The sequence below is a fragment of the Hibiscus syriacus genome, unplaced genomic scaffold, assembly GCF_006381635.1.
Source record: "Hibiscus syriacus cultivar Baekdansim isolate YM2019G1 unplaced genomic scaffold, ASM638163v2 tig00110020_pilon, whole genome shotgun sequence".
In the NCBI taxonomy this organism is placed as follows: Eukaryota; Viridiplantae; Streptophyta; class Magnoliopsida; order Malvales; family Malvaceae; genus Hibiscus; species Hibiscus syriacus.
In genome coordinates, this window is record NW_024062568.1 from 1,998,059 (window position 1) to 2,011,050 (window position 12,992).

The following is a 12,992-nucleotide window of genomic DNA, read 5'->3' on the forward strand; positions in this document are numbered from 1 at the left end:
CAACATTATCATTTTTTTAACACCAAAATGAAATAAAAACCTACGTTAAGTATGATTTCTATATAAAAAAAAGTAGTTTGGCAACTTAAACAGAATACAGGTGATAGTTGGGTACTAAACGTGTAGTGTACCCTTTTTCAATATCTGGTGTAGCGCCCTCAAACAACAACCTTTGAGTCATCACAAATCCGACGCTTAAATTCATTAAATAAATAATTATCGGTTTTGTCACTGTACGGATGTTAGAAAAACATTTAAAAAAGAAGGAAAGGAAATGGACAACAAAGGAAACGAAAAACTAATGAAGTAAAAAGAAAGTAAAAGATGACGCTTTATCTCTGAAATCCGAGTCCAAAAAAGAAACACAAAAATATTCCAGTTTAATTTCTTCAGTCTCTTCTCGGTGTTCTTTTTCTTGAATTTGATTTCTAAGGGACAAAATGAATTCGAATCACTTACTTCTTGAAGAGCCCATCAGAATGGCTTCCATTCTCGAGCCATCAAAGCCTGTAAGTTACACATTTTTCCTTTCTGCAATTATTATTTTAGAAATCTTGTTTGTACTGTTTATCAATCTTCTGATAGTTTTTGGTGATGAGTAACATGAGGATAAATCTAAAGAACAAATTAGAAAAACACAAGAGGAATATATGTTTAGCTTGTACTGAATTTGTGGCCTAATTGATGGGTTTCCAAAGGGGGGAAAAATAAAGATTGAGGCAAAATAGAACTTGGGTATAGATGGTGGGATACTTTCCTAGACGATTGTTTGTTTGATAAGAAAATTTGAAGAAATCCAAAGAATTCTACTTCGAATGAGTTAAAGGAACTTGTTGGGACTTGAATAAAAGATTGATTAAATATATATTTATATAGAATAATATGCCACAGTTATGTTTTAGTTGGATTTATTTGTAGTTATTCAAAACTACTTTTTGGGTTGAATGTTATTGCAGAGTTTCTTTCCTGCAATGATAAAGATTGTGGGGACACTCGGTCCGAAGTCGCGAACTGATGAAGTAATATCTGGTTGCCTTAAGGCTGGGATGTCTGGTATTACACGTTTTTCTCCCTTTTGTAATATTGGTTCTATGTGATCAGAGTCTGAAAATGCATTTTTCGCTTGATGTTGTTTCTTTGCTTAGGCTGTGGATGACAATTTTCATCCAATCTTAGTTCTTTAAGCTGAATTTTTGTACTTGACTAGTAGATTAGAATTTCATATGCATTTGAAATGATTGTGCTTTGTTTTCTTCAGTGGCGAGGTTCGATTTTTCATGGGGTGATGTTGAATTTCACCAAGAGACATTAGAAACTTTGAAGACTGCTATTAAGAGTACTAAGAAGCTTTGTGCTGTAAGTCTCTTTTGTACTTTAGTTTAAAACTGACCCTTTATTCTGCTTCTGTTATATTACTCCATGAAAGTCCTTTACTTGATGTGATCACAAAAAAGTTTATCCAAGCCTTTATGAAATTTTTATTTTTTTCCCTTGTAAATTTCATCATGAATTCAAGTGTTACAAGATTGGACATTGGATTTCAGATTATGCTTGATACTGGGGGTCCAGAATTGCAAGTAGTTAATAAAACGGAGCACCCCATTTCCCTTGAGGCAGATACGAAAGTCATCCTAACCCCAGATCAAGATAAAAAATCTACTTCAAATCTGCTTCCAATAAATTTTCATGGGCTATCTAAGGTGAGCAGCTCTTTTGTGAAATCTATAAATTTTATGGACTATCTGAGTCTATTAGCTGTCTCACTTTTGCATCTCATGTTATCTTATTCTTTTTTCAATGACTTACATATGGATAGAAGGAAACTTTTGTTGGTTTTTGTTGAACTAAAACTTGTGTAATTTTTACACATTAGCTTTTTTATTACGAGGAATGGTTTCAGTCTGACAATTTTTTGAGAACCTTCTTTTGCTGCTAAATACGGTAAACAAGATAAATGGCCAGTTTTAAGTGTCAAATTTACAGGAATTAGTTTAAACATAGTGGTTTGACCAAGTGAAGACTGAAGAATCCTTGTGAAGTGGCTATAAAATGGGCAACAAGCATATGGGTGAAATCTTTGTGTCCCATGGCATTCTTATGTTCATTTAAACTCAGAATTTATTGTCGGTATAGGTTGTACATTAATAAAAGGGGATTTCTTTTCATAATCCATGCTTCACATGCTAGTTAACTGAATTTCTTTATCCACAGTGGATGTGACCTTTTCTTTTTCGGATTAGTATACTTCAGGGGACTTTATCATCTCCCATACACTTTCCCTTGTCTTCTGATTCTCTAGCTGCCCTCTCTTCCTCTAGGTTTTATCACGAAAAGGAAGAAGGTATTATGGTAACTTTTTTATTCTAGTTTCAATAGTTGAACCTGTTCTATTTGGTATTTGCAGGCAGTTAAGAAGGGAGATACCATATTTATTGGCCAATACCTGTTTACCGGAAATGAAACTACTTCAGTGTGGTTAGAGGTAAGTGAAAGTTGAAGGGATGAGCTCATTCTGACTTGACAGAATAGTGGTTTACATCCTGTATTGGGCATTTCTTATGGTTATTGACTTATTGGCACTTTATAAGAGCAGGGAAAATATTTTCCCTCTTGCTAATGAAAAATGTATTGCCTAGAGGATGAGAAGTTAAAAAGGTGGTGAAATTTAAGGGCTATTAATGTGACTTGTGTCATGGTCCAGGTTGATGAGTTGAATGGTGAAGATGTGGTTTGACTAATCAAGAATTCTGCTACCTTGTCTGGGACATTGTATACCTTGCATGTCTCTCAAATTCATATTGATATGCCTACTTTAACTGATAAGGATAAGGAGGTAATTTTTCTACTTCTACTAGATGCTTTTTTAATTTTTCTGATAAGGTAATCCATTAGTTGTTGGTTGGATATTACATTCCCCCCAAGAAGAATCTACAATAGGATGGTATGTCTATTATCACTTTGCTTGAAGTCATGTCATCTGACATTGGATTCCAGATCTTGTACTATCCATGTTGATGACAGGCCTTGTATGTAGCATTATTAATAGATGCTTATATTGTACTTCACTAAAGATACAACTCGGTTTAGATAGAATATGAACATTTTGTCTCCAGCAGATTGTTTTCATCGAACTACACAATAAGAAAAGAATGGCATGATATTTCTGCTTTGAAGGTGCACTTTGTGATTTTGTTAACCTGAGTTTTTGAATATCAGGTTATTAGCACCTGGGGTGTTCGAAACAGTATTGACTTCCTTTCTTTGTCTTATACTCGACATGCAGAAGATGTTCGTCATGTAAGAACTTTCCTGCTTGGAGCTCATATTGTTTAACTATTTCAGTTTCTCACTGCATCTTCATCATTATGATTTCTTTAAAGTCCGTCCCTGTTTCAGAATATGCAGTTATGATTTCTTTCCATTTTACTTTCAACATTTCTGTGTTCAGGCTCGTTCTTTTCTTTCTAAGCTGGGTGAGCTCAATCAGACTCAAATTTTTGCAAAGATTGAAAATATAGAGGTCAGATGTATAAAAAGGCAATTTTTAACACTTATTTTGTGTTTGAGACGTGATTTGGTTTGTAATAAGTACCTTGTCTTTCGTCAACTACTTGTAGGGGTTAAATCATTTTGATGAGATCTTACAAGAAGCAGATGGAATCATCCTGTCTCGGGGAAATCTGGGGATAGATCTCCCACCTGAGAAGGTTACATTTTTTTTTATCACAGAAGTATTTATCAGAATGGGACCATGTTTCTATATGCATTATTTCCTTCCAAACTATCGTATAAAATGTTAAGGAGCAGAATATAGAAAAGTGCTGACTGGCTTGCATCCTCACCAGCATATTATATCTGTTCAGTATTATAACTTGATTGAAAGCATATATTCACTCATAATCAAATATCATCTAGTAAATTGTAGTCAAAATGGTGCACCCCTACATATGAAGTGGATTCTTCATAAGACTGCTCTCCGAGTTATGGAGTCGTTCTTCATAAGAATGAATAGTCCATTCTTTTAAATTATGGGACTATATAAGCACCTCCAACTTGTTTCTTTTGCTGTTTTTCCATTTGGATTTTACAGGTGTTTCTATTTCAAAAAGCTGCTGTTTACAAGTGCAACATGGTTGGAAAGCCTGCAGTGGTCACTCGTGTCGTGGATAGTATGACAGACAACCTAAGGCCTACTCGTGCTGAAGCAACTGATGTTGCCAATGCTGTGTTGGATGGTCTATTTTTGGTCACTTATACAACGCTTTTTCTTTTCTCCTTAGTGTGACCTTTGTGTCAAGTTCGATGGAATCTCTTAATTATTTTGTCAATATTTCTTAATCTCCTGGATTCCTGTTTAATAATGACTTCCAATAAGGATTCAGTTTATTGGAATCTTATTTTTGTCTACTTTTTGGTTCAGGGACCGATGCAATAATTTTAGGGCTGAAACCTTGCGCGGACTGTATCCTGTTGAAACTGTCTCAACAGTTGGAAAAATTTGTGCAGAGGTGAGTTCCGGTTACTCTTCAATATATGAATGTTCAATCTATTTAACAATCTCAGTTTATTGGTTTCTCTTCAATATATACAAGGGTTAAGAGGGTTTGATTTTACACTCCTATCAGCTTAAGACTGATCATTGTACTAAACATGGCCTCTCTTTGTGCTCAAGCTAATGAACAAAAGGAAGTATGGAAAACAACCATGCTTTATTTCAACTTGTCAGATTTGAGCTATAATTTCTCTTTCTTGTTATATAGTTTAAGCATTACAAAGCGAAATAGTTTGAGTATTACAAAGCAAAATTTTACGGCCTGTTGTAATTTTTTAGTACATTATTCTAAATGTTGCCAACCTGGCAAACTTTCAATTAATTGATTTCTGCAGGCGGAAAAAGTTTTCAATTAAGATTTATACTTCAAGAAAACTGTCAAATATGTTGGAGAACCAATGACTCATCTGGAATCCATTGCTTCCTCTGCGGTATTTATCATTGATGCTTCGTCCTTTGAACTGTTTCTCTGTCTCTCCATGCGATACAGTTAAACAAGGTATTATATTAAGAATAGGATAGTTACCTTAGGGAAAGGTAGATTCATCAAAGGATTCTTTATCCTATATTTCGCCATCCGATTCATTTATTTTCGTTATAGGATAAGAAGATGGTTAGTAATCCAACCAAATACAAATTAAGATGGTGTAAATTCCACACTTGTGCCTTCTATGGGATTTCATATAATTTGGATATGCTATGTTAGGATCAATCTATTTGGAATAGGTTTACATAGTCATGGTATCGCCTTGTGATTTTCTGACTGAAGTGTTTTGAAGTCAAATTTCTTTAGTTCCTCTTATGTACAAGTGGATTTAATGTAACCACAGGTACGTGCAGCTATCAAGGTCAAAGCCTCTGCAATTATTTGTTTCACTTCATCTGGAAGAGCTGCAAGGTTACATTTGTTGTGTCCACTTTGTGTGTTTGTGAGAAAGTCTCTGTATCAGTTTCTGCAGTTTGTGTTCTTATAATTTATGCAAATGCTTATAACTGGGGGATTTCTACATGTTATTGCATATCTATCTTCCTGCATGGCGTGAGGACATTATGCTTATACTTTTTTTCTTAGCTGATTGATTGCTAATTGTAACTGCAAATGTCTTTGTATAGTGATTGCAAAGTACAGGCCATCAATGCCTGTGATATCTGTTGTCATCCCTCGTCTAAAGACAAATCAACTACGCTGGACTTTCACTGGTGCTTTTGAGGTATGCTACTGGTGATATTTTCCACGTTGCCTACGCGAACGAGTCTGTTTCACAGACGTGGGAAACTTGAATTACATTTGGAATGGATGCTTTTAACTTTGTTTCACAGGAGTTGAGTTTCTTCCTCGTCTCAACTTATTACCAAACCACTTTGTTAAATGCTTTTACGATAAATAGTTTTAACTGATGCAACACTCGTCAAACTATTTTTAAATTATATACCACTTATTTGACATTTCATGCGACGGATGTTTAAAGATAGAAAAAAGGATCAATCAGAATAATCCTCATTCTAGTATTGCTGGTTATAAACTCGAAATTAGTCTTTTCATCACTCTTTCTCTCCTTTGAACTGTTGTAGGCAAGGCAATCCCTCTGACAGTCTTTTCATCACTCTTTCTCTTTTTGAACTGTTGTAGGCAAGGCAATCCCTCATTGTCAGAGGCCTTTTCCCCATGCTGGCTGACCCTCGACATCCGGTAAGGTTCATTTATGCTTGTTATAGTGATGTTCCTCATTCGAAGAGCTAAATAGTAAATGCTGCCGTATTTGAACCACTACTTTTGAATATTTGGATTGACAATTTCCTTGAAGAAAAGCCAGATTTCTTTGGGACCATAGCATAATATCATATGAATCTCATAAAGCATGCGATTTAACGATTCCATTTTACTGTACTTGGGCTTTGCAGGCGGAGTCGAAAAGCAGCACAAACGAATCGGTTTTAAAGGTTGCTTTAGACCATGGTAAGGCCTCAGGTGTCATAAAGCCACATGATCGAGTCGTCGTTTGCCAGAAGCTTGGTGATGCATCAGTGGTAAAGATCATTGAACTTGAAGACTAGAATTAAAGTATGTATAACGTAAAACCGTATGCATGGCTTCGTGGAAATACCTTCTATACCTCGTATATGAGTTCGCCACGATGAATCAAACTGCACTGCCATAAATATATTGTCAAACCATCCATGCTTTTTGCGCGTACTTTAGGGAGTTTTGCGTCTCAGAAGAACAGATTGGAAGATATATGCACAGAGGTTGCTGAATATTCTCTGTAGGCCCCAAATAACCCGTTAACATGTTCGTTAACATTGACACTTTTAGGGAGATTTTATAAGCAATTCAATTAACAAACAAGCTTATGAACGAACAAGACACTAATAGTCCGCACTCGTAGACAGTTTCATTAAAACTAAATTAGTAAATCAGATAGTCTCTTAATCACGTCATTTATCTAAAGTTGAGCTGATGATACATTTTGGATTATATATTAACCTTTGTTCGATTTTTTTTTTTTTTTGAAAAGTATTTAGAACTAGACTTACATCGTTCGAACTCGGGTCACTGAAGAAGAATAAATTCCTTTTAATCACTGGAATCATTCTAAGAGTTCGATTATAAATTCCTTTTAATCACTAGAACCACCCAAGTGTTCGATTATCTTTGATAATAGATTTCAAACTTTTTTTGAAGTGAAACTAAAATATTGTTAGATAATTGAATTTGTTTTATAAAAAGTTAAAATTTGAACATATAAAAGATATGATCGATTAGATTGGAACTTTATTAGAGATAGTATTGTGAAGTTGGGCTTACCTAATAGATTTATTATGGCTATTATGAATTGTATTACCTCCACGACGATCCAAATTAATTGGAATGGTGGTCTTACGGAGCCTTTTAAACCATCAAGGGGAATCAGACAGGGTGACCCCCTTTCGCCTTACCTATTTGTCATCTGTATGGAGAGATTAGCGCAAGAAATTGCATTAAATGTGGATCAAGGTAAGTGGAAACCAATTAAAATATCTAGAAAAGGTCCTAACATTTCTCACCTCTTTTTTGCAGATGACCTTATGCTCTTTGCTGAAGCAGACAAGTCCCAAATTAAGGTTATTCAGAATACGCTCCAAAAATTCTGTAGCAGTTCGGGTCAGAAAGTTAATCTGCAGAAATCCAATATATTTTACTCAAGCAATTTGAATGTTCAAACCAGAGACACTATTACGAACATGATTGGAATCAAAGAGGTCCACAATCTTGGAAATTACTTGGGCGTTCCTCTATTACACAACAGAATCAATAAAAACACCTATAGCAGCATCATTCAGAAAGTGAAAGACAGACTCTCAGGTTGGAAGGCTAAGACATTATCTTTGGCGGGAAGAATCACCCTTGCTAAATCTGTCCTCAACTCAATTCCAGCTTACACTATGCAGTCAATTCTTATCCCTAAGGAACTTGCGATGAACTGGAAAGATTTACTAGAAACTTTATCTGGGGTCATACTAATGACAGAGAGGTGTTCATCTGGTGAACTGGGATACCCTTTGTAAACCTATTAAAGATGGGGACAAGGCCTAAAGAACTGAGGATGCAAAACAAGGCTTTCCTCTTTAAACTGGCTTATAAACTTATTAATAGAAATGATCTGTTATGGGTGCAGGTGATGAGAAACAATATAAAGTGGAAGGAATCCTGCCTGAGAAGCTAACTAAGAAGGGAGGTTCAGCTCTCTGGAACCACATATGCAACCTTTGGTCAGAGTTTAAGCAGAATATCTGCTGGAACATTGGTAACGGAAATCATGTTCAATTTTGGCACGACAATTGGCTAGATCAGAATGGCCCTTTATCAAATTCATGCATCCATCCAGTTGAAGTGGAAAACGACAAATCCAAAGTAAATGAGATGATCAACCAGAATAGTACATGGGATTGGAACAAGATTCATCGGCTACTTCCAGACCAAATCATCAACAAATTGAAAGCTACACCTCCTCCAATAGAAGTTAGCATTGCAGACTCGACCGGCTGGATTCCCTCGGAGAAAAGAGTCTTCACTGTCAAATCTGCTTATAAGAAAATCGCAAATATCAATTCATCAGAGGAGAAAATCTAGTCCACCATTGCCAAGCATAATAGCATACCCAGAATTAAAACTTTCCTATGGCTTATAGGAAACGACAGATTACTAACCAATTCAGAAAGAGCCCGTAGACATTTGACAACAGATGAAAGATGCCCTATGTGCAACTATGAATCAGAAGATATCAACCATTTGATGAGATTCTGCCCAAAAATTTTGCAGATATGGATTGAACTTCTGGGTACCCAGAAAATGGAAAAGTTCCTGAGTATCAACATAAAGGAATGACTCATTGAAAACATTGAAACAAACCAATCCCCATCACCGAGGATCGAGAACTGGATTACTTTTTTCAGCGCTGTTATCTGGTACATATGGAAAATAAGAAATCAGGTGATTTTCGACCCGGAAATGATTGAAAGAGACTCTATTATTCAACAAGCCTTAAGACTATCCCAAGATATTCAGAATACAGAAAGTTCTAAGACTGGAAATACAAAGAGAAGAAATAGCGATCAATACAAATGGCAAAAACCAGACAGAAACTATTGCAAGATTAATACAGATGGAGCCAAACGACAGAATACGGGAGAAGCCGTGTGCGGGGGGAATTGCAAGAGACCATAACGGAAACTGGAATTGGGGTTTTGGTAAGAAAATTGGGATTTGTTCAATCTTAGAAGCAGAACTTTGGGGTATTCACGAGGGATTAAAAGTTGCATGGATGAAGGGTGAAAGGAAAGTGATTTTGGAATCTGACAGCAAAGAAGCCATAAACCTCATCAGAAACAAGTCGACTGAACACAGAAAATTAACTATTCTGCAGCACATAGAGATTTTGCTCAAGAGAAATTGGATGGTTGAACTGAAGCACATACCTAGAGAGGCAAATCGAGTAGCGGATGTTATCACCAGGCAATTATGGAGTTACCAAGGGGATTCAGTTTTGCTGCAGAACCCTCCCAAGGAAGCCGAGAAGTTTCTGATTTCTGATAGAACGGGCATCTAAACAGCCCTTTGTACCCGTTTCAACCAAAAAAAAAAAGATATGATCGATAGAGGATACGAGTTGAGGGTTATGTTAAATAAATGGTTGGTGTTTGAATTTGAACGGAATGAGAGGTGGTTGAAGTTGAAAGAGGAGAAAGGTTCTTGATTGAAGAATTTTGGGCAAAATACATTAATGATCCTCGATTATAGGATGTTGTTTTGTTGAGTCTTCTGATTATTAAAAGTTATGAAATATTTCTTTGATTATAGGGTATTATTTTGTTGAGTCCCCTAATTATTAAAAGTTATAAAATAATTACTTGATTATTCATGTCTTAAACTTATCATTTTCTGTCAAAAAACAAATGGTAATTTTAAGTTGAACGTTAACTGTTGGTTATAATATGATAAAAATCTAATATCATAATCTCATATGATTATTATATTTCAATCAACATGTTAACGTTAAGCTTAGATTGTCATCAATTTTTAACAATAAATGATAAATTTAGAACATATTAATGATTAGATGATTATTTTATAAATTTTAATAGTTAATGAATTTAATAAAATAACGTCTTAAATCGAGGGATCATTGGTATACTTCACCTTAGATTTTTTCGAGCTAGAGTTAGACGACCTATGTCAGTCTAGGTTCAGAATTGGGTGGTGGATTGGACTTGATTTTGGGCCAAGGTTAAAGATTTTAGGATTTTAGAACCGGGCTCATTTTAAGATCCAGATTTAAAAAAGTTGAGTGACTAAACATATTAATTTATTTTTATCGTTTTTAATAGAATTAAATATTTAAAGTAAATGAGATAATAATTCAAATTTCAAGAGATAAAATATATCGAAAATAAAATTTTAGAATATAATTTAGGGGTAATGGTATATTTAAACTCTAAAAAAAATGAAAATGAAATATAGTTGTTACTATAAAATAAATTTGTCGGTTGGGTTTCAAGTCACTGCAGAGCGAGCGAAAAGAGATGAGCGGAGTTCAAATGGCGCGAGAAAACGAGACGCTAGTAGAAGCGGCGCTGTGTGTTCTCAACACAGCGGACCCTTTGGAGAAGGCTCGACTCGGCGACTCGGTCGCATCCAAATGGCTCCAAGGAACCATCACCCAACCCTACGACCCATCGCAGGACCTTCCCGTTCCCGTCCGCCCCGCCAGGCTCTCCAACGTACGTAGCAGCTGCACTAGATTTTCCCATACGCTATCTATTATTAAAATGTTTCAATTATAAAATAATGGGTTATTCGTTTTTTGATTTTTTGTTTTGTTTTTTTAAGGTTAAGTTGGTGTCTCCAAGTTTGATGCCAAAGCTTGGGAAAGCAGGTAGCTTGCAGAGCAGGCAAGCCATCGTGCATAGTCTCGTACACACGGAGAGTTGGGCTATTGACTTGTCTTGGGTACCTTTTTGCTTTTGCCCTTTGTTCTTATTTTAGTTGTTTTGTGTATGATTATGGTTGATTGCATTGTTTCAAGGCATTTAAGATTGTAGAACCAACCCATGAAATATTTAAGATTGTAGAGAATCAACCCTGTTGATAATTACTGACCTCATGCTTGACCCATTTTTCTATAGTTAGAAATTTAGAATTTGGAATTTTGGAGTGTGAATATGGGATACATTCATACCATTTAAGACTTCAATTTAAAATGTTTGCTATGTCTCTAGTTAATTGTTGGGAACTAGGGATTTCCAGTTTTAAAGGTGGGATAGGGTGATTTTTGGGTTTTATGATCGTGTTGATTAGCAGGAATTGTATTTTCCTGTTTGTTAGGTGGTCTGTTTTAAGTCTAGTTGAAAGTTTAGGAGTTTGTTCAGTCTTTGTAATTTGGCTCTTGTGAATAAAAGTTTCTTGGCACTCTTTTCCTCCTTTGTTCCGTCATGTTACCTTCATAACATGGTAGGGCTTGAAGGAGGTTTTAATGATGCCTACTTTCTATCAAAAGAAAAGAGTTGATGATTTAGGAACTGGTGTATTTGTATCGATTCATTTTCATTTATAGATTTCATATAGGATATAATTGCTCGATTTGGTAAGAAAGAAGCAATGCCAAGAGAGTTCTTCACAGATTTTGTGAAGGTAGCTCAAGATGAAGGTCGCCACTTCAGCCTGCTTGCATCTCGACTTGAGGAGCTTGGTTCTTCTTATGGTGCGTTACCTGCTCATGATGGGCTTTGGGACTCTGCAATTGCTACTTCCAAGGACCTGTTGGCACGATTGGCAATTGAACACTGTGTACATGAGGTGCATGATTTTCTTGTACTCATCTGTATTATAAGTGTTGCATTGCATTAATGAAAAATTATAATCACTTAATTCCGTATTAATATATGAATTCGATGAAAAGTCCTGCTTTCTAATTGCCTTCTATACTCCTAATAGACGGTGTGAGATTCGCTTGCAAAAGTATCTCTATTTAAGTTCCTTTAGTGTACTTGCCATGTGATGGAAAGATAAGGCCTTGGTCATATTTAGGTGATTGATTATCAAGCGTATATATAAAAGGGGATAACGCACAAAGTAATGCACATGAAGCACTATTATTAATTTAACAAGTTCTTTCTGGACTCAAGTACAGATGGAACAACTTTATTTCATGTGAATATCTTGGGAACCTTGTAATGAAATAAAAGACGGTGGATTTGATGCATCTAAATATGCAACACGTGCACTAAATGTTCACTTTGATGAAGCATCTGAAAATACTATGCAGGCTAGGGGACTTGATGTTCTCCCGACAACCATCTCTAGGTTCCGTAATGGAGGCGATGATGATACAGCTGATTTATTGGAGAGAGTAGTTTACCCTGAAGAGATTACACATTGTGCTGCAGGAGTAAAGTGGTTTAAGTATCTTTGCCTGAGATCCCGAAATCCATCTTTGTATCAAGACAGCGTGGTATCACAAGAAAGTGAAGCCGAAGGAGGTGAGACCCAAATGGAGGAGGTAAGTGAAGAGGTGATTAAGAAATTTCATGAAATAGTGCGGACGCACTTTAGGGGACCATTGAAGCCACCCTTTAATGAGAAAGCGAGGAAAGCTGCCGGCTTCGGCCCTCAGTGGTATGAGCCCCTTGTCGTGAAAGGGCCTCACAATTCTAACAAGTAGACATACTCGAATTCTCTTGAGCAGTTTTCATCATATTTGTATTGCTTGTGGGAACCTACAGGTTTGAGTATTGCTTTATTTTTCTTTTTGCTCATATTGCTGATCAACATCTATGAAATGTTCCAAATGTATTTGATTATAACATTTTTTTCTTGATTGGATAAGACATGGTTTCGTGCAGTGAATGGTGTATTGTATAGGTCATTTAAACCATGAAAAGAAGGAATTGCATACAACAGAAA

At 35.9% G+C, this 12,992-nt stretch overlaps 2 protein-coding genes and 1 pseudogene across 2 annotated transcripts in view; all 3 read left to right on the forward strand.

Annotated features, from left to right (window-relative positions):
- The window catches only part of LOC120213213 (pyruvate kinase 1, cytosolic-like), a 32,668-nt gene extending 25,900 nt beyond the window's left edge, over positions 1–6,768 (forward strand). The window contains exon 19 of the transcript XR_005524777.1: positions 6,708–6,768. The gene's annotated coding sequence lies outside the window, so the exon portion shown is untranslated. The remainder of the gene's footprint in view (positions 1–6,707) is intronic.
- LOC120213212 lies at positions 366–6,651 on the forward strand (annotated as a pseudogene).
- Positions 6,769–10,609: 3,841 nt separating the features above from the next.
- Positions 10,610–12,914, forward strand: LOC120213221 (uncharacterized protein HI_0077-like). The gene is made up of 4 exons (XM_039211371.1): positions 10,610–10,810; positions 10,920–11,039; positions 11,655–11,885; positions 12,355–12,914. The coding sequence occupies exons 1-4, from the start codon at positions 10,613–10,615 to the stop codon at positions 12,748–12,750; spliced, it is 945 nt and encodes a 314-aa protein (XP_039067302.1). The 5' UTR covers positions 10,610–10,612; the 3' UTR covers positions 12,751–12,914.
- Positions 12,915–12,992: the final 78 nt, after the last annotated feature.